The 24,117-nt window shown below is 34.7% G+C and overlaps 2 protein-coding genes across 5 annotated transcripts; one reads left to right on the top strand and one right to left on the bottom strand.

Annotated features, from left to right (window-relative positions):
• The first annotated feature begins 367 nt into the window (after positions 1 to 367).
• Positions 368 to 7,338, top strand: Or4a47 (olfactory receptor family 4 subfamily A member 47). Of its 3 annotated transcripts, XM_076929154.1 has the most exons (4): positions 368 to 525; positions 1,605 to 1,771; positions 3,136 to 3,302; positions 5,996 to 7,338. In XM_076929154.1, exon 4 carries the CDS (start codon positions 6,040 to 6,042, stop codon positions 6,967 to 6,969), a length of 930 nt encoding a protein of 309 aa, XP_076785269.1. In that variant the 5' UTR covers positions 368 to 525; positions 1,605 to 1,771; positions 3,136 to 3,302; positions 5,996 to 6,039; the 3' UTR covers positions 6,970 to 7,338. The 3 variants fall into 3 exon arrangements, with proteins under 3 accessions (XP_076785269.1, XP_076785270.1, XP_034351351.1); XM_076929155.1 differs by lacking the exon at positions 3,136 to 3,302; XM_034495460.3 differs by lacking the exon at positions 368 to 525 and having other exon boundaries at positions 1,285 to 1,771.
• An 8,403-nt stretch (positions 7,339 to 15,741) lies between these two features.
• Positions 15,742 to 21,462, bottom strand: LOC117703184 (olfactory receptor 4C12-like). 2 transcript variants are annotated; one of them, XM_076929153.1, is made up of 4 exons: positions 21,077 to 21,462; positions 19,855 to 20,047; positions 17,932 to 17,963; positions 15,742 to 17,494 (listed from the first exon to the last, which is right to left on the bottom strand). In XM_076929153.1, exon 4 carries the CDS (start codon positions 17,141 to 17,143, stop codon positions 16,217 to 16,219), a length of 927 nt encoding a protein of 308 aa, XP_076785268.1. In that variant the 5' UTR covers positions 17,144 to 17,494; positions 17,932 to 17,963; positions 19,855 to 20,047; positions 21,077 to 21,462; the 3' UTR covers positions 15,742 to 16,216. The 2 variants fall into 2 exon arrangements, with proteins under 2 accessions (XP_076785268.1, XP_034350560.1); XM_034494669.2 differs by having other exon boundaries at positions 15,742 to 17,192.
• Between the last annotated feature and the right edge of the window lie 2,655 nt (positions 21,463 to 24,117).

Here is a 24,117-nt window from a genome sequence, read left to right as displayed (position 1 = left end):
ATCATACGAAGTAGTTTCACTAAATGAATGTTTTCTGTGCCACACCAATTCAGTTTCTCCTGAGCCAGTGATTCACAACTTTTCTAATATTCTGATCTTTTAATATAGTTGCTCATGTTGTGGTGACTCCCAACTATAAATATTGCTACTTCTTAGCTGTAATTTTGCTACTATTATGAATCATCATGTAAATATTTGATAATTCTGATGTTTTTAGGTGACCCTTGTGTAGGGTCATTCGACCTCTCAAAGGGATTACAACTTATGGGATGAGAACTGTCTTTAACTGATTATATCTCTTGATATTTAAGTCCTTTAAAGTTTTACCTTTATAAAGCTAGCAAGGAAATGAAAGGAGATCAGATGTTCATCAATGGGTGAATGGATAGTGAAAACATGGTACATACAGTGACATTTTATTTAAACACAAAGAAAAATGAAAAATGAAACTATGCAACTTTTAGGAAGATGAACTGAACTGGAAAACAAAATGATGTGACTTAAGCTCTGAAAGACAAGCATCAGGTGTTCTCTCTCATATGCATGGCTTAGCTTCTGATCTTTATATTTGTGTATACATGGGAGTGAACAGGAGCAGATTCCAGGAAACTAGAAAGGGGCCAGGGTGGGGAAGCAGTCTTCAATGGAGGGGTGATTAGGGAAAGTGAGGGAATTCATGTGATATGAAAGTCAAAGGGGGCAAAATGGTTTAAGCAGATCTCAGGATTGTGGATTAGGGAGATAAAGAGAAAAGAGTCAGAGGAAAGCCAGCAGTGACCAAAACTTATATGGAAACATCGTCAGGAGATTTGCTAGTTTATAAACCAATTAAAAGTATAAACAGCAAACAACAGATACTCCAAGAGATCTGAAACATTTCTCTTATTTTTCTCTTCTTTTCTCCTTTTACATTTTCCTTCCATTTCCTTCCTCTTCTTCTCTTCGAGTTCATCACTTCCTACCATTTTTCTTCCTTTATTTATTCCTTAAATGCTAGAAATTTAATCCAAGGTTTTGTATTGGCTTGCCTAGTGCTCTACTGAGGTGTATATTAACCCTTTTACAAGGTTGGATCTGCCTAAAAAGACGATTCTCATCTCACTTGTGAATTGCAGTTTAAAATGACTTTTTATGGTTTATCTAACTTTTTTCTGACATAATACTTGAAATCACAGAGAATTTCATTAAGAGTCAGTCTTGGACATACTCCAGATGCTACAGTCAATGAGTATAGTTGTAAGGTATAAAACCATCCAGCGATCTTTGCTTCTGCCAGACAGAATGTGCAGCCCTCTTTGTAACTGACAGAATTTCTAAGAAAAGATTTCTCTGGCCTAACTCATGCTTTAAAGAAGTCACAAGAATGATTTCTGCAAGTTTCAAGTGTATTTATTTGTTTATATTAACACAGAAGAGGAGTTAGGTTAAACCTCTGGAAGGGAATTCTTTATGGAAATTACTAGAAATAAGTTAAGAGAGAAAAATACTCCTTGTTATAAAGATTAGCTGCTGTTTTATTATGTGAATACAAGGTTTAATTAAATGTCTGTTGTTGTTCTAATATAAAAATATTAATTTATTTATATTATGTAACTTCTTTGAAGTACTTCTACAATGAAGACAATGGATTTTTGAAATATTTAGAAGTCCACATTGTTTCAAAAATATCTTCAAGAACTAATTTGCTTTTTGGGCTTCTATGTACATTGAAGAAGATATTACAGTATGAATAACTGAAAAGTCCTTCAAACTGCAAAGAAGCTCTCAAAAGGTAAGACTTTAGCCATTAGTAGTGCAAATCAGACTTTATAACTAAATACATTCTTAATTAAACAATTATATCAATCAAGTTTATTACAGTTAAAATGCCAAGGAAACTTCTGCACCTACACTGTTACTGGCAGATTACATGTGACAAGTAATGAATATAGTTTTAGAAAACCAAAGGAAATTATTAGGACTTATTTTTTGTCCTTAAAGTTATAGTTCCAACTCGTAAAGTGGAAGACCCATGCTGAAGGTGACTCCTCAGCCAACACAAAAGCTCCTGCCCTTAGATATGAGCCCCTGGTATAAACCTTGAGCCTATGTAAGACATTGACTCTTTGTGATGTCTGAAAGTCTATCTTGATCATCATCATGTAATAAGTGTACTTATAGCCATTTGTTGTGCATTACAGATTTACAGTATTTATCATCATTTTAGATTGTGTGACATGCTTCCAGTCTCTAAAATTATTCTATAGAAAAGAGTAAATTATCAAGGAGAATCAATGGTATTTCTTAAACTGATGAATAAGTAATAAGGAAGTAACAAAGGAATGGATGATAGTTATAGAATTTGTATTGATGTATACCAAAGGGAATGGTATTATTTCAGTAGAGAAAACCTGGAGTGAATGGATTCATCTCAACAATTTCGAATTTCCATTTTCAAATACTTAATAGATATATAATTAGAAATACAGACATCAAGAGAGAGAAGAGTGATAAATACTGCTTTGGAATACTTTACACATTTATAGGTTGGGAAAAGGAGGGATACCTAAGATGCTAAATGGACTTCTCAGTGACCTTGTTAGACATCTGAGATTGCATTAGTTTGGGTCACACATTGTATCACACAAAACATCACAGTTTTGTTATTATCCATTCCACATATTTATACTTTGAAGGTTTTTTTCCTTTTTCTTCTTTTCATCACAGTCTTCTCTCCCTCCCCTCATCTCAATCCCACTCTTACAAATCCCCTCCCACCATTACCCCCCACCCCCCCCACCTCCTGCCCCATGGTGTAGCACCCCACTGTGGGACATCAAGTTTCAGCAGGACTAAGCACATCTTCTTCTATTGAGGTCCATCTAGGCAGTCCAGCTAGGGGAAGGGGATCCAATGGCAGGGAATAGAGTCAGAGAGAGATGCCTGTTTCAGTTGTTGGGGACCCACATGAAAATCAAGCTGTACATCTGCTACAAATGTGTAAGGGGCCTAGGTCTAGCCCATGCGTGCTCTTTGGTTGGTGATCCCATCTCTGTGAGCTCCAGGGGCTCGGCTAGTTAACTCTGTAAGTCTTCTTATGGTATCCTTGGACCTTTATGCTTGCTTGCTTATTTCTATTTCCCACTGTTTCACAAGACTTCCTGAGCTCCTCCTGATGTTTGGCTGTGGATCTCTGCGTCTGTTATCATCAGCTGCTGGATTAAGCCTCTTAGAAGACAGTAATGCAAGGTTCTTATAATAATCAAAAACTCTATTTCATTCCTGGTGATTATCTCCTAAGCAGAGCTTCTTTGATTGACAAGGTTGGTCCAGTCAAGTCAAATATTTTTCCACCTAAAATGCTGACCTTGAAACCTATAGAAGTTCAGAATGTGACTTTATTTTGTGATATAGTGTTGATATAGATAATCAAGCTTAAATTTTTATGGAAGGTAATACTTCTTTATGATTTGATGTCTTTATTATAAAGGAAAATTTGGATAAGCATGATTGCACACTCTAAGAATTCTAGAACTTGAGAGGTAGATGTAGGAAGATCTGGAGGTCAAGTCCATTCTCAGACACAGAGCAAGTTTGAGATCAACCCAGGCTACATGAGACTTGCCAAAAATAAGTAAGAAATTTTGATACAGGGAAAGTACTCTAAAAATGCAAAATTGTTGTTGGATATACCAGGGAAAGGACCGCATCAGATGGTTTCCTAACGGTCTGCTGAAGGTTCTATCACTATCTCTACTTGATTTTGAATTTCTGGCATGCAGAACTTAATAAATCTTAGTTTGTTTTTCCTTTAAATTTTATTTTCTTTTTAACAGAAACTCTTGCCAAAGAATGATGATTTGGGTACTAAAGAGTGTTGTTCTTTATTTCCTGTATTTTCCACCGAACATAAAATTACACACAAAAATTAATTGCTGCACATTCTGCTTAATTTAAATGCTTAGCATTTTGAATACATCATTTGGACTTGATGACAACTACTTAAAAGAGAAAAGATACTTGAATCACAAAAGTTTTTTTTTTTATTCACAACCCAAAATAATCAATTTAAGTATCAAAAGTCCACCATGTTTCAGAAATAAATTTATTTCATCACCTAGTTTCAGTGATTTAATACATGTGCAATGAACAACAGAAATAGATAATCCTGGTTCCTGCTCAAACATCTCGATGCTCTTCAAATAGGATTCATAATAACTAGCTTCTCAAAGTAACATGCAGCAAGCTAAATGCTGATAACATATTACTGAGTGTTAGCAAATATGGCAATATAATAATGACACTGGGTAATGAAAAACTTCTAGAAAATATAGGAAAAAGAAAAACAGTCATTAGTCCATGTAAAGGTGTTGATATTTTATTGTATTCTGTTTCCATTTGTCTATAGTACAATGTAGTTATAAAGTTTAATAATAACAGAGAAAGAATGAAAAGTTTAATGAAGTGCTACAAAGCAAATATTTCTAAACACCACAAAATTATCAGAATAGATTTCCCCAATAATCCCTCAAATTTCTCTTCCTAATTATAATGTCATCTTCTTAGAACATTATGCATTTGCATGCCTGTGTTTGAAGTGAGATAACTTGAGTCCATGGGAAGAATAGTGAATGGTCTCAACTGCTGAGCCATCTATCTACCACCTAATTCCATATTATTTAACTGAAACTATTATTCTAGGTTCTTTATACAACTTTTAACAACTTACTAACATCTAATCTTATCAGATGTTTTATCTATATCTATGCAATCTAATCTATGCAATCTTAATTTAGCTGTTTTTAAGTTTTGCATCAATGGAAGCATGTTGCATTATAAAATTTGTATTTAAAATGAAGTACAAAATAAAATGAATCATGTTTAGTGTTGGAGAAAAAAGTTTTGCTGCAATAAATATCTAAAGCTGCAGAAGTAGCTTTAAGTTTGGGTCATGGGTAGATGACAGAAGAGTGTTAGGACTCATGATTAAAACAAAACAAAACAAAACAAAACAAAACAAAATCAAACAAAAATAGAACAAACAAAAATCCCTAGAACTCTCTTGAAGAAAGAGACTGCTTGCTTGTAGAAATAGGGACATGGAAAGGTGATTGTGGCTAAGAGTTTAGAAATGAAAAAGGAAATCTGCACAATGCAACACACACACACACACACACACACACACACACACACACACACCCTGAACAACATGTCTCAGAACCATGGATGTTAAGGAAATTGTGGCTGAGGTCTCACATAAAAATGAACATATTATTGAAAGTTGGAAGGAATACATTTATTGTCTTAAAGCAAAATGAGTAACAAATTCAGTGATTTTATTTGTAGTTCATTATACTTTGAATATGTAAATCACCCTAAGTGTGATAACTCTTATTTTGTGACTTCACATAAGGTGAACCTACTCATGGAATCTCCTACTCATGTTCTCTGTTCATTTCTACTTTTCTTTTAAACTTGTGTAAACTTGCTTTCTCTGAGAAATTTTCTCAGATCTTGGTGGATTTAGAAATCCCAATACTGTGTGAATCAATAGCAGAGCATAAATAAATGTTTGCAATGATGCTTATGTAGCTGGTCTTTAATAGCTGAACCCACCATTATGCATCAAATTACTCAGGGCATGGAACCTTAAATGACTTGGAAACTTACATATTTTTAACATGGATCTTAACACAAGTTTCCCTCTCTTCCCTCTCCCCTCTCCCTCCCCTCCCCTCTCCCCTCTCCCCTCTCCCCTCTCCCCTCTCCCCTCTCCCCTCTCCCCTCTCCCCTCTCCCCTCTCCCCTCTCCCCTCTCCCCTCTCCCCTCTCCCCTCTCCCCTCTCCCCTCTCCCCTCTCCCCTCTCCCCTCTCCCCTCTCCCCTCTCCCCTCTCCCTCTCCCCCTCCCCCTCTCCCTCCCCCTCCCTCTCCCTCTCCCTCTCTCTCCAAATTTATACAGATGCATATGGAAACATTAATATCATAATACTCTAAGGATATTTTCTTTGTTTTGTAGGTAATGTCTTTTTACATCTAAAATCAGAACCAATGAAAGAGTAAATGGAACCCAGGAACAATGTAACCTACTTTGTCCTCTTAGGCCTTTCAGAGAATCCAAAGGTGCAGAAAGGACTTTTTGTTCTTTTCTTGCTCTCCTACATTTTGACCATGGTGGGAAATCTGCTTATTGTTATCACTGTAACTATCAGTAACAGCCTGGGATCACCAATGTATTTCTTTCTTGCTAGCTTGTCATTTGTGGATATCATTTATTCATCAGCCATTTCTCCCAAATTGATTTCAGATTTGTTCTTTGGTCAAAATACAATATCCTTTAAATTTTGTATGACTCAGCTCTTCACAGAACACTTTTTTGGTGGATCAGAGGTTTTTCTTCTGCTGGTGATGGCCTATGATCGTTATGTGGCCATCTGTAAACCCTTGCATTATTCAACTATCATGAAGCAATGGGTTTGTGTTGTGCTGTTGATATTATCTTGGATTGGAGGATTTTTGCACTCAGTAATTCAGCTCAGTACTATTTATGGACTTCCATTCTGTGGTCCTAATATCATTGATCATTTTATGTGTGACATGTACCCCTTACTGAAACTTGTTTGTATTGACACCTATGTCATTGGCCTCTTAGTGATGGCCAATGGAGGGCTGATCTGCACGGTTGTGTTTCTACTCTTACTCATCTCTTATGGCATCATCCTGTACTCTCTAAAGAACCTTACTCAGGAAGGGAGGTGGAAAGCTCTCTCTACCTGTGGCTCCCACATCACTGTAGTTGTTTCATTCTTTGTTCCCTGTATTTTCATGTATGCACGACCTGCTAAAACTTTCCCCATTGATAAAATGTTGAGTGTGTTTTACACAGTCATTACCCCTATGATGAACCCCTTGATATATACTCTGAGAAACTCAGAGATGACAAATGCTATGAAGAAGCTGTGGAGAAAAAAAATTATTTCAGGACACAAATAATCAATGAGTCTTCTACAATGAATGAAGTCATCTGATTGTGTTGTTGTCTCCTTATGATTCATATCTTCTAAGTTGTGATGTTACCTTCCCTTATTTTTAAAAATACTTCCTAAAAATACAAAGGAACTAAGTAGTTGAACTATTAATAAAATTCAATGCCATAGTATAACTTCTGTAAATCTTGTTTATTACTACACCTGGAAAGGCATAATGAATACATAGTAAGACACCGATGAATGAGAAGTAATGGATTAGTGAATGAAACCTTTATGGATTGCACTGACTTTATCTGTATGTATAGTTACATCTCCATATCTTGTTTTATTTTTATGTTGGTTTATTTTTATAGCAGTAAATATTTAAATACTATTAGACTCTTGCCAATATTTCATTTGCATCATACGAACAATTTTGAGTGTCATAATTTTGTAAAATAAAACCAACCGAAAAACTAGTAGATAGAATCCATAAACATAGAATCTGTGTACCTATTCTTCACCTGGATGCCACCAATCTCAGATGCTAAGAGTCCTTAAGTGAGAGCTCTCATCATTCATGAAAAGGATGAGCCTGGATGACACTAGCTAAGTAATATAAGCCAGAAATAGGAAGACAAATAACACACAAAGGAGTTTATATGTGGAATACAAAACAGTCATGTTTACAGGAGCAGAGGCAGAATGATGAACGCTATGAGCTGAGTAAACAGAAAATGTTGGGAATATGAAGATTTATTATGAAAGACTAATAATTCCCAGAGTCTAATATATACCGTGGCATATATAGTTGATTATGTATGTACTGCATACTTGAAATTTTGTAACAGGGAAGATCTTAAATGTTCAGATAACAACAAAATTAATTGCTTCTATAAAACAGTTTTTCAAATGATTTACTATATCTGTCACTATTATGTATCTAACAGGGATCTTATGTTCTAAAGAGAAAACAGACAACAAAAGCAGTCTAAGTGAACTAGTCAGCGTTTTAGCCACCAAAAGAGTAGTAGTATGTGTGGCCAAAACATTTAAACCCACATAAAATCCTTTTAAACTTTTATCACATGCATGTATATATTTGCTTATTTATTTGTTTGTTTATCTATTGGTTTGCATTTATGTGCATGTGCTTAGATGCCATGGTACACCTAAGGGTGAACTGTTACAGGAGTGAGCAGTTCACGTTCAGTACAAAAAAAAAAGTATCACTACTAAGCTAACAGATCCATTCCCTTGAATGATTACTTTTTTCTTAATTTTAAAGCAACATATTTTCTGACACATTTTGAGTAGAATTTTGATATTTTCTTTAAAGATCTATATATGTATCAGCCATGTCTAAAATTTATAAAATGCATGTAATTTTCCAGAAATAATGCTAAACATATTATTTGTGTTAGGTTACTTGTTCTAAACATTAACTGCATTAGGTATATGATATTTTTGAACTCACTCTTTATTTACATGTACAAACACCCTTCACAAAGGTTCAGAACCCTCCTCCAAGTTGTTTATCTTGAGAAAAAAAACATGCCAAAAGCTAAGTTGTCAAAGTCCAGTCTCTTTTCACATATGGTAGGCAAGGTTACAAGGGGGAGTTGGCAAGGACTTCTGACCTACTTACCTAAATTGAGAAAATTGCCTTTATTTATAATATACACTAATGACACAATGCAGTTTAGCATGCTGGGTTTTCATTTTCTATGAAGAGAACTTTAATAAGAAAATTGATAAAATGGTAAGATATTTAGGTCACATCAATGCTATTTCTTTAAAAATTTAATTACAATTATTTATTGTGTTTGTGAAAAATACAAGTTTTTTCCTCATGCTTATATGCCTATGTTTTAAATGCACAATTTATTTAAAGAGATAATTTTAAGTGCCAGAAAGATGGTTCAGAAAATAAAGGCACCTGCCATCAAGACCAATGGACCTGAATTAAATACCCGAGATTCACATAATGGAAAAGAGAGACCTGACTGTCACAGGCTGACTTCTGTCCTCCACATATTTACCATGGCACCTAAGCACATGAACGTACACATAAATCAATACATAAACTAATAAATAAGTAAACAAATTCATAAATGTGATAAAATTTGATAGTATTTATATATAAATATTTTAAGTATTATTCAGAATCTGATACAATGCAAGAATTCTTCTTAGATAACCTTACTCTGGCTCTCCAAAGGATCACATTTTGTGTATTTGCTTTATGGTATCTATTTTTTGTGTACTTGTACATAGAATACATGCACAAACAATAAACATAATAGTTAAAAGTAGAAATAACATTAAAAGAAGCCACACAGCTTATTGCCCTCTCACCAATTGTTCTAATAAAGTTTTCCTTGTAGCTAAAGGGAACTCAAGTTGTCACATTGCCTCTAATGGTGAGCACAGCATGGCATGCGTTCCATTACATAAAGCCATTTCTGAATCTCTCTTTGCATTTTATCAGATGGATATTTGTGTAGACTATGGACCAGTTATTTTGTAGAACATGCTTTGTATCTGTATTCCATATCATGTTTGTCTCCTGTTCTGTACGTTAAGTTCAATTTTGCCTATAGCGAGAATATCTAATGATGGATGTTTCTCAGGTACCATATTAGGAGACACTGACTTTTGTCTATTTGTGAGGTTAAATTTTATCATTTTGTGATGCTGGTATTTCCTTAGTCCCTTCATTGTGCTTTTGTCATTCAGAACTTTAACTTTACCTACAAAAGGCTTTTGCAGGAGCTATTGAGATTTGGTACTACTATCTCTTTTGGAGCCTCTGTAAATCTCAAGTGGTAGCCCCTACAGAATACTTTGTAGTCTAAACTATTTGTTGATGAAGAAATTGGTTAGAGACAGTTTCTCAGATAAGACTGGTATATGTAGTCATATTCACTCCAAAATTTTGAGCAATATGGTTTTAATAGATCACAGGCCACCTATATTGGAATATACAGGGCTTCATTGTGTTTTTTACATTTAATTGATAGTTGTCTCCAAAATTTCTAGCATGTTCTTCTAGCATGAAATATCAGGCCATGAAGCTGGTTTGTAGTGAGCCAAAACACACAGATAGAGATGCTAGTCAGACTATGGACTTGGAGAAATTCATTATTCTAGTGCTTCTCCTCATTCAGTGCAAATGGATATGTGTCTTTAATTTATTTATGATATAGGAGACTCATAACAACAGAATTCTAATTCTGTTATTACATGAAGACTCACATTAATAAGAGCATTCTACTCTTAAAATGACCTTGGAGGCTTGAGTTATTTGACATGACAGGGGTAGCCTTGGACTTTACTAGGAAACACAGTCTCATAGCAAACTAGGAAAATATACAAGGCCTCAACCTTACACGAAGAACTATAGGCAATTAAGGAGTGCTAGAAGGGAGAGAAATAGTCTTTCCCAGGGAAGAGCACACCAATTGGTCTATCCTGAAAACATGCATACAAAAATATATGAAATGAACAATACACAGGTTTGCACTCCACACGCGTGCACGCACGCACGCGCACACACACACACACACACACACACACACACACACACACACACACCTATCACCAATTAATTTAAAGAGATGGCACAAATTTGAAAGAGAACAAGGAGGTGTATATTGGAGAGTTTGGAGGGAGGAAAGGGAAGGGGAAAATGATGTAATTCAATTATTATCTAAAAAATAGACCTGGGCAAATAAATAAAGAGAAGTTTTAATTTTTCATTATTAAACATAATACTTGTTTGAGATTAAACTCTATATATTCATATTACATTAAAACCAATCCTTTCTCTTAAATGAGAAAACAATTCTAAGTATATTATGTTTGCTGTGAAACTTAACGATGCTTTGAGAAAATAGTTTATCAACTTCTAATAATCACTCAGGCTTTCAGTGGGACAAAGTGTTGCCAGCTGTAAGTAGGACTATTAATGACATTAGTCTTTTAAAGTCTCAAATGTAATCCCAAGAGAAGTAGGACCAGAGAACTGCTGCTTGCCAGTAACCCATGGAATTAATAGAGGTGGTCTGACGAGTGCCAGTCTCTCATTGTTTTAATACACCTTCATCCTATTCTATTGTTTACAGGCTAAAAGGTATGTATATTTAAAAGAGAGATTAGTAAAACAAGAAAATACATACACATTAATGGAAATAAAAAACAATAGATTTACTTGTATTTATTTCAGATAAAACATAATTGAAATCAAACTAATAAAAAGAAACACAGAGGGTCATTAAATACTGATAAAACTATCACTCCCACAAAAGGCTGTAGTACTTGTAAAAATATATGCACTTAATACCAGACCACCAAATATGTAAAAAAAATTTTTATCTATATTTGTCAAAGTGAAAAGTGAATGACTCCAAAATAATAGCTAAAGCTTCATATCCTACTTTCACTACAGGTCATAGAGATAAAAAACAAACAAATACTAAAATTAAGCACAGTAAAGATCTAATAGTTATAGCACAATTTGCTAAGTATTTCTTCCTATAGCTTCAGAATAAACATTCTTATCATCACATAGAATATTCTTAAGGAAAAAGTGATGTGAGCCTATGAATCACATCTCCAGATATTAACTAGGTCAAAATCAACCCACATATGTTTTCTGACCACAGAAAATAAAACAGACAAGTAAACTACAAATGAACTATGATTATTGGAAGAATATATGAAAAGGAAGTGATATTCTATGGAATAGTAAATCAATAAATGAAGAAATCAATGTGGCGATTAAAAATGTAAATACAAAAATTGAATTAGAGAAGCCAGACCCGGTGTGGCACACCTTTAATCCTAGATGCTGGGATGCAGGAGCAGGTGGATCTCTATGGGTTTGAGGCCTGGTCTGCCTAGTGAATTCCAAATCGACCAGGGCTATGTAGACTTGCCTCAATAAAATTGAAACACTATGTAAACCCTGCCTCAATAAAATTGAAACACAACATGGCAAAATTACAGAATACACAAATAAGAACACTGGGGGAGAAGTTTATGTCAACAGACATCTATGTCCCCAAGCAAGAGATATTTTACATGAATAATATAAAAATACAGTCCAGAGAACCAAGAAAGCAAGTACAAAAACCAAACAAACAAACAAACAAACAAAAGACTAGCGTTAAAGCAATTGGTATCTGGGCACATATCAATAAAATGAACAATAAAAATTATAAACCCTTTATTATATTCAAAATTTAGGGAGACAAGGAAAAGACAACGATATCCAAATGAATAAAATCAGAGAAGTAAAAGGAGAAAGAAAACTAATGCCAAAGAAATAGAAACACCCTTCAAGGACTTTAATATAAAAACATACAACAATAGCTTGGAAAAAAATCTATGACAAATGAATTAATTTCTACCCATATTAAAAACACTAAGATTTGAGAATTGTTCTTTCAAGACAATTGTCTGCAAAGAATTGTGTTGAATTTTGATGGAGATTACCTTGAATCTGTAGATTGCTTTTGGTAGGATGACCATTTTTACTATGTTAATTCTAGTGATCCATGAGCAAAGGAGATCCTTCTATCTTCTAATATCTTCTTCAATTTCTCTTTTCAAAGACTTGACACTTATGTTATAAAAGTCTTTCATCAGCTTACTTAGAGTTACCTTAAGATATTTTACATTACTTTAAGCTATGGTGAAAAGTGCTGTTTCCCTGGTTTCTTTATTAGTCTGTCATTTGTATTTAGCATGGCTACTGATTGTGTATGTTTGTGTGTGTGTGTTTTGTACCAACTACTTTGCTAAAAATATTTATCAGCTATACAAGTTCCCTGGTGGAATTTTAGGATCACTTATGTATCATATCTTCTATGAATAAAGATACATTGACTTCTTCCTTTTCAATGTGTATCTTCTTGATATCCTTCATTGTCTTATTGTTCTGTAATCATGTGCTTATTTTCTTTCAGATTCTCTATATAGTAGATTACATTTATTGATTTCCATGTATTAAACAATCCCTGCACCTCTGATCATGGCAGTTCAAACAGGAGGGGAGGTGAAAGAGTGTGGTAGCCAGAGTGGATGGAGGACACCAGAAGAATAAGGCTTTCTAAATCAACTGAGCAAAGTACATATGAACTCACAGAGACTGAAGCAGCAAGCACAGGACCTACACAGGTCTGTACCAAGTCCTCTGCAAATACATTATAGCTTTCACTTTAATACTTTAGTGGAACTCCTGAATATGTAAATGGCTGGGTCTCTGATTCTTGTGCCTTCTCTTTACATCTGTTGGTTTGTCTTCTCCAAATTCAATGTGATGGTTTTGTTTTATTTTATATTTTACCTAGTAAAAAAATTATTGAAATAAAAAAGAACTTATTCTCAGGATAATAAAATGATATATTTTAATTTTTTTTAAAAAAAACCACCCCCACAAAACAAACAAACAAACACAAAATCAAAAACAAACCTAAAAATCTTTTTAAAATGCTAATATATATTATATATACATACAATGTACATATACACTTTGAATTTATAGACCAAACGCCATTTATCTGTTTAAAAATAAAATTAAAATTAGATATATACATTTTTCATATATATATTAAGTTAACAAAGTTGAAATAATAATAAAGTTTCCTAATAAATAAAATCCAGATAATAGGTGACTTAACTGCAGATTCATGCAAAACTTTTAAAGTACTAATTCCTGTGTGCTCAGCACAAGACAACTGACAAAGAGGGAATATCTAATACTAATATCTGGTACTGTGCTGATACAAAAACCTGTACATCAAGAAAAAGACAAAAAAAGAAAAATACAAAGGCACACAGCAGACCCATAGCTGAGCATCAGCCTGAAGCAAAAGCTGTAGAGCCAGTGTGGGGACCAGATCTGACCTAGTAAGATACCCACAGGTGTGTGAGAGTGAACAAGGTCTGGGGAATCTAGTGTACATCAGGACCAGTGATATATGTGTTCATTTGCCTGTTATCATCTTAATACAATGGATATATGCCCCGGCCCGCGGGGATTTGACGAGACCTTAGGGAAGGGGGCGAAAGAATGAAAGGACAAGAGACACAAAGAATGAGAACAAGTCTGGGGTTCTGATCAAGCTCTGAAACTTTAATTTTGGTGGTAGGTTATAAAGACACAGCAAACTGGGAAGTTTGGGCGAGGGTCATTGCTTAGGGCTATCCTACTATGGAATCCTCATTGTCTAAGACCACCCCACTGTCATATCCTTATTGTTCTAGACCATCCCACTGTCATAACCTTATTGCCCTAGACCATCCTACTGTTGTAACCAGCTCCAAGGAAATGCCAGACGTTCTTTAAGTTCTTGGGACCTGAGACCTGTGAACGTCCTTTCTTAACCTTGTACTGACTAGACTTTCTAGGACAGCAGGTACTTTCCTGAGTTTGGCTCCTGGCAGATATATACATCAAATTGTTACACCGTAAATTTATAGAACAATTGCCATTTAGCTGTTTAAAAATAAAATTAAAATAAGAAATCGCTAAATAAAATCACTGCAATAAATTTTATGGTATAATTTTTCTAGATATCAGGCAATAATGACTTTCCAGAAAAGGCTAACACTTGTATAAACCCTATATTCCATAATGTGAGTCAACTGAGAAATCATACACCTATCTACACACTGGACTTAGGGCACCCTGTGATCCCCGTGGCATCAAATTTCTTAGTAACTCACATTCATCTAGAATGAGACTTAACTTTGCATATTATGGATATTTTAATATTGTTAACTTCTAATCATAGACATGGGATATCTTTTCATATGTGCATATTGCCTTCAAGATATCTATAAATACTTGATAGACTCCAGTATTCATATATTACTAGCTTTTCTCTCTTTAATTAAATGAATTCCTGAATATTTAACTTCTTATGCTTTAATAAATAGGATTTATTTTTGTCGTGCACCTGATCTAATTTGCGCTGTCCATAAACTCATGTTTTTTTTTAATTCTTTGAGAATTTCTAACATACATAGAATGCATTTTGATCATATTTATCTGTACTTGCCTCTTTCACTCAGACAAAACTTACCTCTTGTCTTTCCATTCATTCCAATGTCATGTCCCCTATCTACCTGCACTGGGCTGGGCGTGTTCTCTCATTATTGGTACCCTTGTATCCTAGACTGTCTGTCAATCTAGGACATACCTTATTTTCACCAATCTTAGTTCACCAATATCCTAGTGGAAGGCACACATCTTGCACTAACAGAATAATTTCTTATTTACAAGCTTCTGACCAAGAACTATAAACTAGGCCTGGACAAAGAATATATATTAAGTATCTTTACCACTTGATTGACAACAACTATATATTTTCCATATATTGGAATGCAATAGTTCAGGGAAGAACTTTTTCTTAAAATAGGTACCTTACTTAGATATCCATCTTATATATTTAGGGCATATTTTACTCTCCTATCATTCATTCCCTAATGAAATAATTCACTGTGTGTAAACTTCACTTTCAAATCAAAGAATTGAGGTGGTTTATTCTAATTGGCTCCTAAATGGCCAAGTATGGAAACAATGCCAGTCATAATTTTTTTGATATACAACTGATGTTTAATAAATAATGAAATCCACAAAGAATTTATATGAAGTCTACAGTACAAAAAAAGAATATAGCTAAACATATCATTTTCAGTTATGTATAATAAGCAACATCTGAATATTACATAAGATTATTTAAATATCAACCTAATATTCTAGAATTTTTAAAACATTGAGGTTTTTTTACAGTTTATATATATTTGCTAAAAAAAACAATGGATTTTGGATAAAGAAATACTTCAGCAATTAAGAGTAGTTGATCCTTTTGTAAAAGATTAGAAGATAAGGATTTGCTGCTGATAATTCATGTGTGGTTCAAAACTTCATGTAACATCAGTTCTAGCTGCATCTAAAGACTCTGTTTCCCATGCATGACTGCTCCTACTTTGTGCTCACACATGCATTCATAAATGACATAACACAGACATAATCATAAAATAAACAAATAAATTTGAAAAAGAAACAGGCATTTGTTTAGGATGAGAAAAGTATGAGAAAAAGAGAAAATGACTACAATCCCCATTTTACCTCTGCTGTAGTATCTCCAAATCATATACAACCATACATTATAATTGACATTCCCATCTGTAGATAAAAAGTCGAAAGAGATTTAATGTATTACCTATGTATGTAATGTTCAAAGACCCTTGTTTAATTATTAGTTGAATTTACATTTTTTTTTCCTCCAGAGCTTTCTGATTGCATTTTTTACCTCAGAATTCCTGAGAGTATAGATTAAGGGATTTAGTAGAGGGGCCACCATAGTATAAAAGACAGCAACAGCTTTATCAATTGGCAGAGTAGTCACTGGGCGTAGATATACAAATATGCAAGGAATAAAGGATAAGACAACTACTGTGATGTGAGACACACAGGTGGAGAGGGCTTTGCGCCTGCCCTCTAAGCTATAGTTCTTTAGAGAGCGCAAGATGATCACATAGGATCCCATCAAGAGCAGGAAGTTAAATAGGCAGATGAACCCACTGTTGGCAGCAACAAAGAGACCAAGGGTGTGTGTGTCCATGCAGACGAGTTCCAACAATGGGTACAAGTCACACATAAAATGGTCTATGATGTTGGGGCCACAGAAGGGGAGCCACACTGTAAAGAGGATCTGAATGGTTGCATGGAGAAATCCTCCAGTCCAGGCCACCCCCACCAGGAGAATACACAGCTTGTGGTTCATGATGGTCATATAGTGCAGAGGTTTGCAGATGGCCACATAGCGGTCATAGGCCATCACTGTCAAGAGGATGATCTCAGTAGCTCCAAAAATGTGCTCTGCATAGACTTGAGCCATGCATCCATTGAAGGAGATGACTTTGTTCTCTTGAATGGAGTCCACAATCAGCTTTGGAGCTGAAGAAGAAGTGTAAATAGTATCTATCAAGGAGAGGTGGCACAGGAAGAAATACATTGGGGAACTCAGAGCCTGGCTGCTGATGACAGTGACCACAGTGAGCAGGTTGCCTGAAATTGTTATCATGTACAGAACCAAAAATGTCATGAACACTACTTTCTGCATTTGGGGATTTTGTGTAAGACCTATCAAGATGAATTCAGTCACATTCCTTTTATGTTCCATGTGTGCAGTGTAGTTTATTTGTTTTTAAATCCAGAAAGAATTATTTTACCTTTAGGAAAAAATGGAATTATAAAATAATTAAATATTTCTGAAATTATGCAACTTTCTTACATTATTGTTTCAAAGATAAGACACCATTTTTTAAAATTTTCTGGAAATCTCAAACTTATTTAACTTTTCTAGTCTTTCAGTTTTTAACTTTAAATAATTCTTATAAGACACAAGACATCAAGAAGAAAGGAATCTTCTTTCATTTCCTCAGGGCAAAGGAGCAATTGCAATTTTCAGTTTACTCCAGACTGATGGAGCAGTGTCATCATTAAGAGAAGTAATTTTAGAAAGTAGAAACACCTAAAATTACATATAAAATAAGATACATTAGAACCATAAAACAATTCCTTTACCCTATTCATAATAATGTAAATATGAGAGAGGTAAAAGTAGTAATGATAATTTATCACTATAGTGAAAAAGTAATTCAAAGACTTTGTGTTTTACATGTTTATTTCAAGAATTAAATTAAAATTGAAAAATTTACAATTAAATTGTATATATATTGGATTTTACAGATGTTATATCTTATGAGTTTCCTTTTCTTTACATCTTTACTATAATGGGTGGCACAAAAATATTATGCTTTCTCCCATAAGTGAGTATTAAAATTAAAGTCACTATAAAGGTAGAATTATTCCTAAATACTGTTAGGTATAGAGACAGTAGTGATCTTTGCTTCACAGTATAGGTGATAAGGAGAGGCAAATAATTACACTTATTTGATGACTACATACCGTGTGTATATGTTGAAACATCACATCATGACCTACATTGAGAAAAATTAGAAAACAAATGAACATATTTAGGTTATTTATCTCATAATATTTCTATCCCATAATATTTATATACTGTGGGCATTTTTACTTTTATATAAATCATTTCCTAAATTTCTTCAGATTCCAATACTAATTCTAAGATTGAGAAAAACCTAATCTCTATATTTTTCTTGGAGTTCTATACCTAAATACATGAACATTCAAGTTGCATAAAATATGAGTTATGAAATAGTGGAAATTTCACATTGGGATATTAAGTCAGCCCAGGAAATATCTTAATATGATTAAATAATATAATGATGTGCCTATAAAATCATAATTACCAACTCACGAATGATGTTGAAGATTAGCACAGAGAGATTGTTATGACTGTTCCCGAGAGTATCTAGCATTATCCTGGATGTCATCATTTTTATTAAAATATTTTATATCATATATTATTATCATGTTTTTTTTCTCTTCCTCCAAATCTTCCAAGATCCTTCTCCTCTTCCTATCTACCCAATTATGTTCTGTCTTTCACTCCCCTCCTTATCAATCTCCAAAACAAAGAACAAAACTGAAAACAATAAAAAATCCTCAACAAAAAGTAACCCAGACCCCAAAAGAAAAATGTTATATTTCCTCAAACATATAGATGTTAGGTTGCAAGCTTTTGATATATGCCCTGGGTGTGAATTTTACTATATCAACCAAATTTATTTTCTCATTTTAGCTAATATCATCAGTCAACAATTTACATAGGTGACCATTAATTCTACTTTCAGTAAACAACCTGTAGACACTTGATATAAAATCTCTCTTATTTACTTAATGAAGATGCATGTATCACTCAGACTTTAGAACAGTATTTAAAACTTCTTTGTCATTATTAAACCTTACATTTTCCTGAACTTCAGATTTAATACATTTTTTTTCCTGTGTTCCTAAAACAAGAGTAAAACAATTTGTCCCTATTTCATGTGAATGTGATATATTATTAAGACTTTGGAAAGGAGACCATATTCTATGTGATTCCATGAATGTATCATTGACAAAATAACATCACAGCACTGAGCCAATGATTATGGACTTCTAAATAGCCAAAAGTATAAGAGAATCCTCTTAAGACCAGGAACCCCTGAGAATATAATGGAGCACATTTCTAATTACCAGATCTTCTCTAGAGGAGTTAATGCTTGGGATAACAAAAACTGCACTAATGTATTTTTATAGTCACTTAAATCTCGATGACAAAGTCATATTTTATGATTAAAACTACACATAAAATCAAAACCTTGATTTCCATCATTCAGTTAACATTCCCATTTCCTGTAGATTTTTGAAGTAATTTGCATACATTTTAATTCTTTTTTTAAAACACTAAGATTCCTCATTTTTCCTTACATCAAGTAGACAAAGACAAACTGAACAACTGAGCCATATGTCAAAACTAATGTCTTTAGTGCTTGATGGAAGAGTAAAGGAATAAATGAGTTTCATTCACTGTCCTGGTTCAAAGATTAATAGCATACCCTTTGGTATTTGCACAGGTGCAAGGAGAGATTGATCTTCCATAAAAGACTGTAAATGAAGAGGCAAGGATCTAAATGGATAACTTCATTCAACACTGAGAAAACCTGGTCACTTACTTAAACTCCCATGCTCAGATATTTGGACACGAAACTTTTACTGTGCTCTGTTTTTCCATATGTCTTGTGCAACATGCTGAGGCTTTACTTGCCATGTGCATGCTTCCTGTGGGACATCCTTACACTGATTACTGGCAGTACATTTGGCACTGTACTAAGTGATTTGTGTGTAGTATTTCGTGTATTCCTCACAACAGTGTCAAAATGTTTAACACTACTGAATGTGCATTTTTAAGAAAAGGAGACTCACCTAAAGGTCCATATGATAAAATGTGGAGGACCCTATATTCAAATCCAGGATATCTGTCTTTGACTGTTTAGCAATTACTCAGCACTTGTGTCTCCAACACATATTAGTTCTCTTTGAAGGTCAGCATTGCAGAGAAGTGAGCTAGTAGCTTAAAGTCCCCAGCTGTAGTCACAGGAAACTCCATAGTCCTCTGCTAAGCTCCAAAAGGAAGCCAGATGGTAATGAGTTCAGGTCTCTAGTCTGCAAGGCTCTAGAACTGCTCTACATTAGAAATCCTTGGGTACCTTGTATTTTATCAATTTATACATATGTTAAAGTTGAGGAGCTATGTACTAGGCAAGTTAATTTCAAGTAATCTGAACTCTTCAGACAATGGCAGAGGCTGATTTTGAACAGCCCAGGTCTGCTAAACTGTAACCCTGATATTTTCTGCCTCAGCATCTCACCGTTCTTAGGATGACATGGTATAAATATATACAAGTACTTCATAGTTATCATAGTTAGATGTCTTGATTCTTAAAAAAATTAACTTTTAGTTTAAGAAATGCAGAAATTCTATTGTATAGCCGGGGCTTCATCTGCTCTAAGAGAAACACTTCTCAATATACGAAAATGTTTTAAACAAAATTAAAAGTGTTCTTGACGTTGAATTTTAGTATTTATTTCCTTTCAGTGTTGAAATTATAGACATTCCTCTTATAAATAGAATTTTTAAAGCATTAATCTTTGATACTAACTTCAGAATTGAAGGGTTTTTTGACAAAAGGGTTCAAATAGTTTTTCCTCCCATTCTGATCTGTCCTCATGGCAGTGAAGGCCATACCTCTGTCACCAATCTACTTTCAATGAGTATGTTAAGCTTCTCAGTTGTATTCTGTGTATACCTCTATTGATATAGGGTGGAATTTCCCCTTTAGAAATCCTGAAAATTACTAGTTTATTTTTTAAAGAATCGGTATGACTTTGTATAAGCTAATAAATTACATGGACTATCACGCACAGATCACATGCATGCACAGATCACATAGGAAGAACATGCTGTAACTGTTCTAGCTACATAATTCTCTTTGCATCCTATGTGTAAAACCTAGATTCCACAAATTATATCTTTTTATACATATATATAGTTAGGAGATTTAATTTCTTTAATTATAAAGTCCTTGCAGGGAGAGAATGAAAATATGATAAACTAGCTTACAAATCAGAATTCTGGGTAACCTACCTTGGATGCTGCTGTAGTTGAGAATGTCCGGTGTGTTCAGAAACAGATAGTAATCATTACACACAGCTAATTAGACAGCATCTCATGTAATGCATGTGTCCCAAATCTGTAATGCCTAATGATACTTCAGGAGGCAGAGACTGTCAAATGACATACATGTTTCAAATACATTTAACAGGTAATTTCGAAGATCTGATGTCTTCTTAATTCTTGAAGAAACTGAAAAGAAAAGAAGAAAAGGAAGAAAAATGTTATATGGAATTTGAAACTGAAAGTCTTGGGGAAATATTAAGTATCTTTTGATTTTCTTTTCTTATGACAACAATTACAGAGAAAGGGGCACAAATATTTTTAACAATTTAAGTTGGTCAGTGAAATAAAAATGAACAAATAGCTTCTACTGAAAATATTGTGTGTAGAAAGGCTACTGAGGATACTATTAATAGATGAGTCTCTTTCACTTTTGCCCTCCCAGGAATTAATTATTTATTGTTTTTGAATATTTTATTTTAGGAACAAATATTTTGGTGTATTTATTTATACACAACTCACCAATTAATTCTATTCACTGCAGTTGAAACTAATTTATCAAAAGTCTGAATATCTGGTTTTGTATATTTTGGAATGAAGTATGTATCTCATAAGCCCTCGAGGACCATGTATGACTCTCATTTCTTTATAGATAACAAGCTGGAGGTTTGTTTAGGTTGTGTCCCCAAGGAAGTTTTCTCATTCTGAAGTCATGTAAAAGACAGAGATACTGATCTTTGAACTGAACTAAAATGTACCAGTACTTATTCTATCCCTAGGAATGAATCTTAGAAACTGACACACAAAAAAATCTTGTTGTGAGAGTCATAGTGTGTCATAGTGTATTCCACAGTATACCCTTTGGACAACACGACTTTGCTTACAAATGTTAATTGCAATAAATTGTTGGTTTGATTTGGGCCTCTGCCTTCTGCCACACTACCAGTACTGGAACCTCACTGAGACTCATAATGGATATCCTGCTTTTATCCTGTGTCATCGATATCCTATAGATTTGGATCTATAATACTGGCTCCTTCATAAATTCCAGCAGTTCAACAATAGGGTAGATGTTGGGGTGATCCAACTCAAAGCCCTGGATCTGGGCCTGAGAAATAACTGAGCTGCTAGGCCACCAGTTCTCTTTTACTGACACCATCAACACAGGCTATCAAGTCCTGCCACAGGACTTGATTCATCCAATGATCTGACCAGAAAGGGGCGGAGCAAGTTTTCCTGCTCTTATGCCCTTGGGGCCAGCTCATATACTCCCAGCCATCAGGACCAGCTTTACTCTGCTACTCAGACAAGTTTGATGTCCTGCTATTCCAAGTGTTGGAGCTGAGGAGGGACAGAGCTAGTTCTCCTACTCTCATGACCATGGGGTCGACCTTCTCACATGCCATAGGTGACTAAGGACTATTGTAGGGTTGAGATGAAATCTTCCCCTTGTTTCTACATCATGGCAGACACATTACATAGCCAGATCTCTCACTCTCCAATCCCTGGAGCCAGCTCACCAGTGCCCATGCCACCAGGGTCAGCTGTACTGTGCTGCCCAGCAGACTTGTAGAGTCTACTGTTTTGAATGCTATTGCAGGTGAGGAACAGGGCCAGCTCTTATGACCTCTGGCCAGCTCTCTGGCCCACTGTAGCTGGCAAGAATGACAAGGGGGCAGGAGAGTGGGAAGACAGAACAGGAAGGTATTTCTTCCTTGCCCATGCAACTGCACAGCAGATACGAGGCAAGGATTGCTATCCTGTGCTCATGCCCTTGGTTTAGGTATTCTATAAGTAACCATATTGTGTAGGCTTACATTTTTCAAAATCTACTTTAATAAGGGTTCTTAAATATTTCAACCTCTCTTCTAGCCCATCACCCACCAGAGGTAGGAGAAAAAAGAGGTAATAGGACAAAGGAGGGTGTGGACCTGTTTAGAAATAATTCTTTGGTGCAGTTCTAATCTTTGATGTCAAGATAGCAGCAGTTTATTTCACAAGATTCAGCAATGGTACCTTGATAAACACTATTCATGATCACCAACTGTAATTTAATCTTGAAGAAAACATGAGGCTCCGCCATTTGACTCAAGTTTGCAGAAGCTTCAAGAAACTGCCAGACACCACCAGAAGTTCTTTGGTGTCTTTCTCTCTACAAGGTCACTGCAAATGATGAACAGCAAAGAATGCAAGGTGAACCAATGCCACAGTATCATCAGTAAAGAGCAATGTCAGCAAAGTCCAATGAAGACTAACAAAGAGTGACAAGATGAACCTATGCCACACAGCATGATCCACTGTCTGTTGGGTTATATGTATACCCTTTCAAAACATCTCATGTTCTCACAAGCATCTGCTGTAGAAAAACATCACATGTCCTTTGTCCAGGCAGCTTCCAGAAAAACACCACATGTGTGTTCTCAGAAAAACATTCTTTCACATGTCTGCTTTCTGGTATTAGGGCCTTTTTGCCTCTCCTTCTATGATGTTCTGAGATCCTTAGGTACAGAAATTATGCTATAGGAGTATCAATTGGGGCTAAACAGCTTTTAGTCTATTGTTCTCCACAGTTTGACTAGTTGTTTGTTTTTTTATTTGGTAATAGTTGCTTTCTGCTGTGAAAAGAAGCTTCTTTTTTTCCCTCCCAACATAGTGTTTTTGTTAATTATTTGGGAATTTTATACAATGCTTCCAAATTATACTTTCTTCACATTCCTCTGAGGTCCACACTCCAATTCTTGTGCCCTCCCTCTGAAAACAAAGACAAACAAACAAAGCACAAAGTTCAATTTGTGTTACCTATATACTCATTGGAACATGGTCAATCTCCCAGTAGCCAGTTCCTTAAAGAAAACTGAATCCTTCACCCCCTATCCCCCAACAAGTAGCTATCAACTTTAAAGAACTATATACTTCAGCAACTGTATCATAGATATTTTTAGGTTTTAGAGAAGTTTTAATATTATTTTTTCCTCATTCTTCTCTTATACAATATATTGTGACTACATCTC

The sequence above is a fragment of the Arvicanthis niloticus genome, chromosome 2 (genome assembly GCF_011762505.2).
Source record: "Arvicanthis niloticus isolate mArvNil1 chromosome 2, mArvNil1.pat.X, whole genome shotgun sequence".
In the NCBI taxonomy this organism is placed as follows: domain Eukaryota; kingdom Metazoa; phylum Chordata; class Mammalia; order Rodentia; family Muridae; genus Arvicanthis; species Arvicanthis niloticus.
This window is presented reverse-complemented; position numbering and strand designations above follow the sequence as displayed.

What these genes read in the sequence shown, in the direction of transcription:
- Or4a47 (XM_076929155.1), top strand. Translation starts at nt 6,040, where the DNA reads ATGGAACCCAGGAACAATGTAACCTACTTTGTCCTCTTAGGCCTTTCA.
- LOC117703184 (XM_076929153.1), bottom strand. Translation starts at nt 17,143, where the DNA reads ATGGAACATAAAAGGAATGTGACTGAATTCATCTTGATAGGTCTTACA.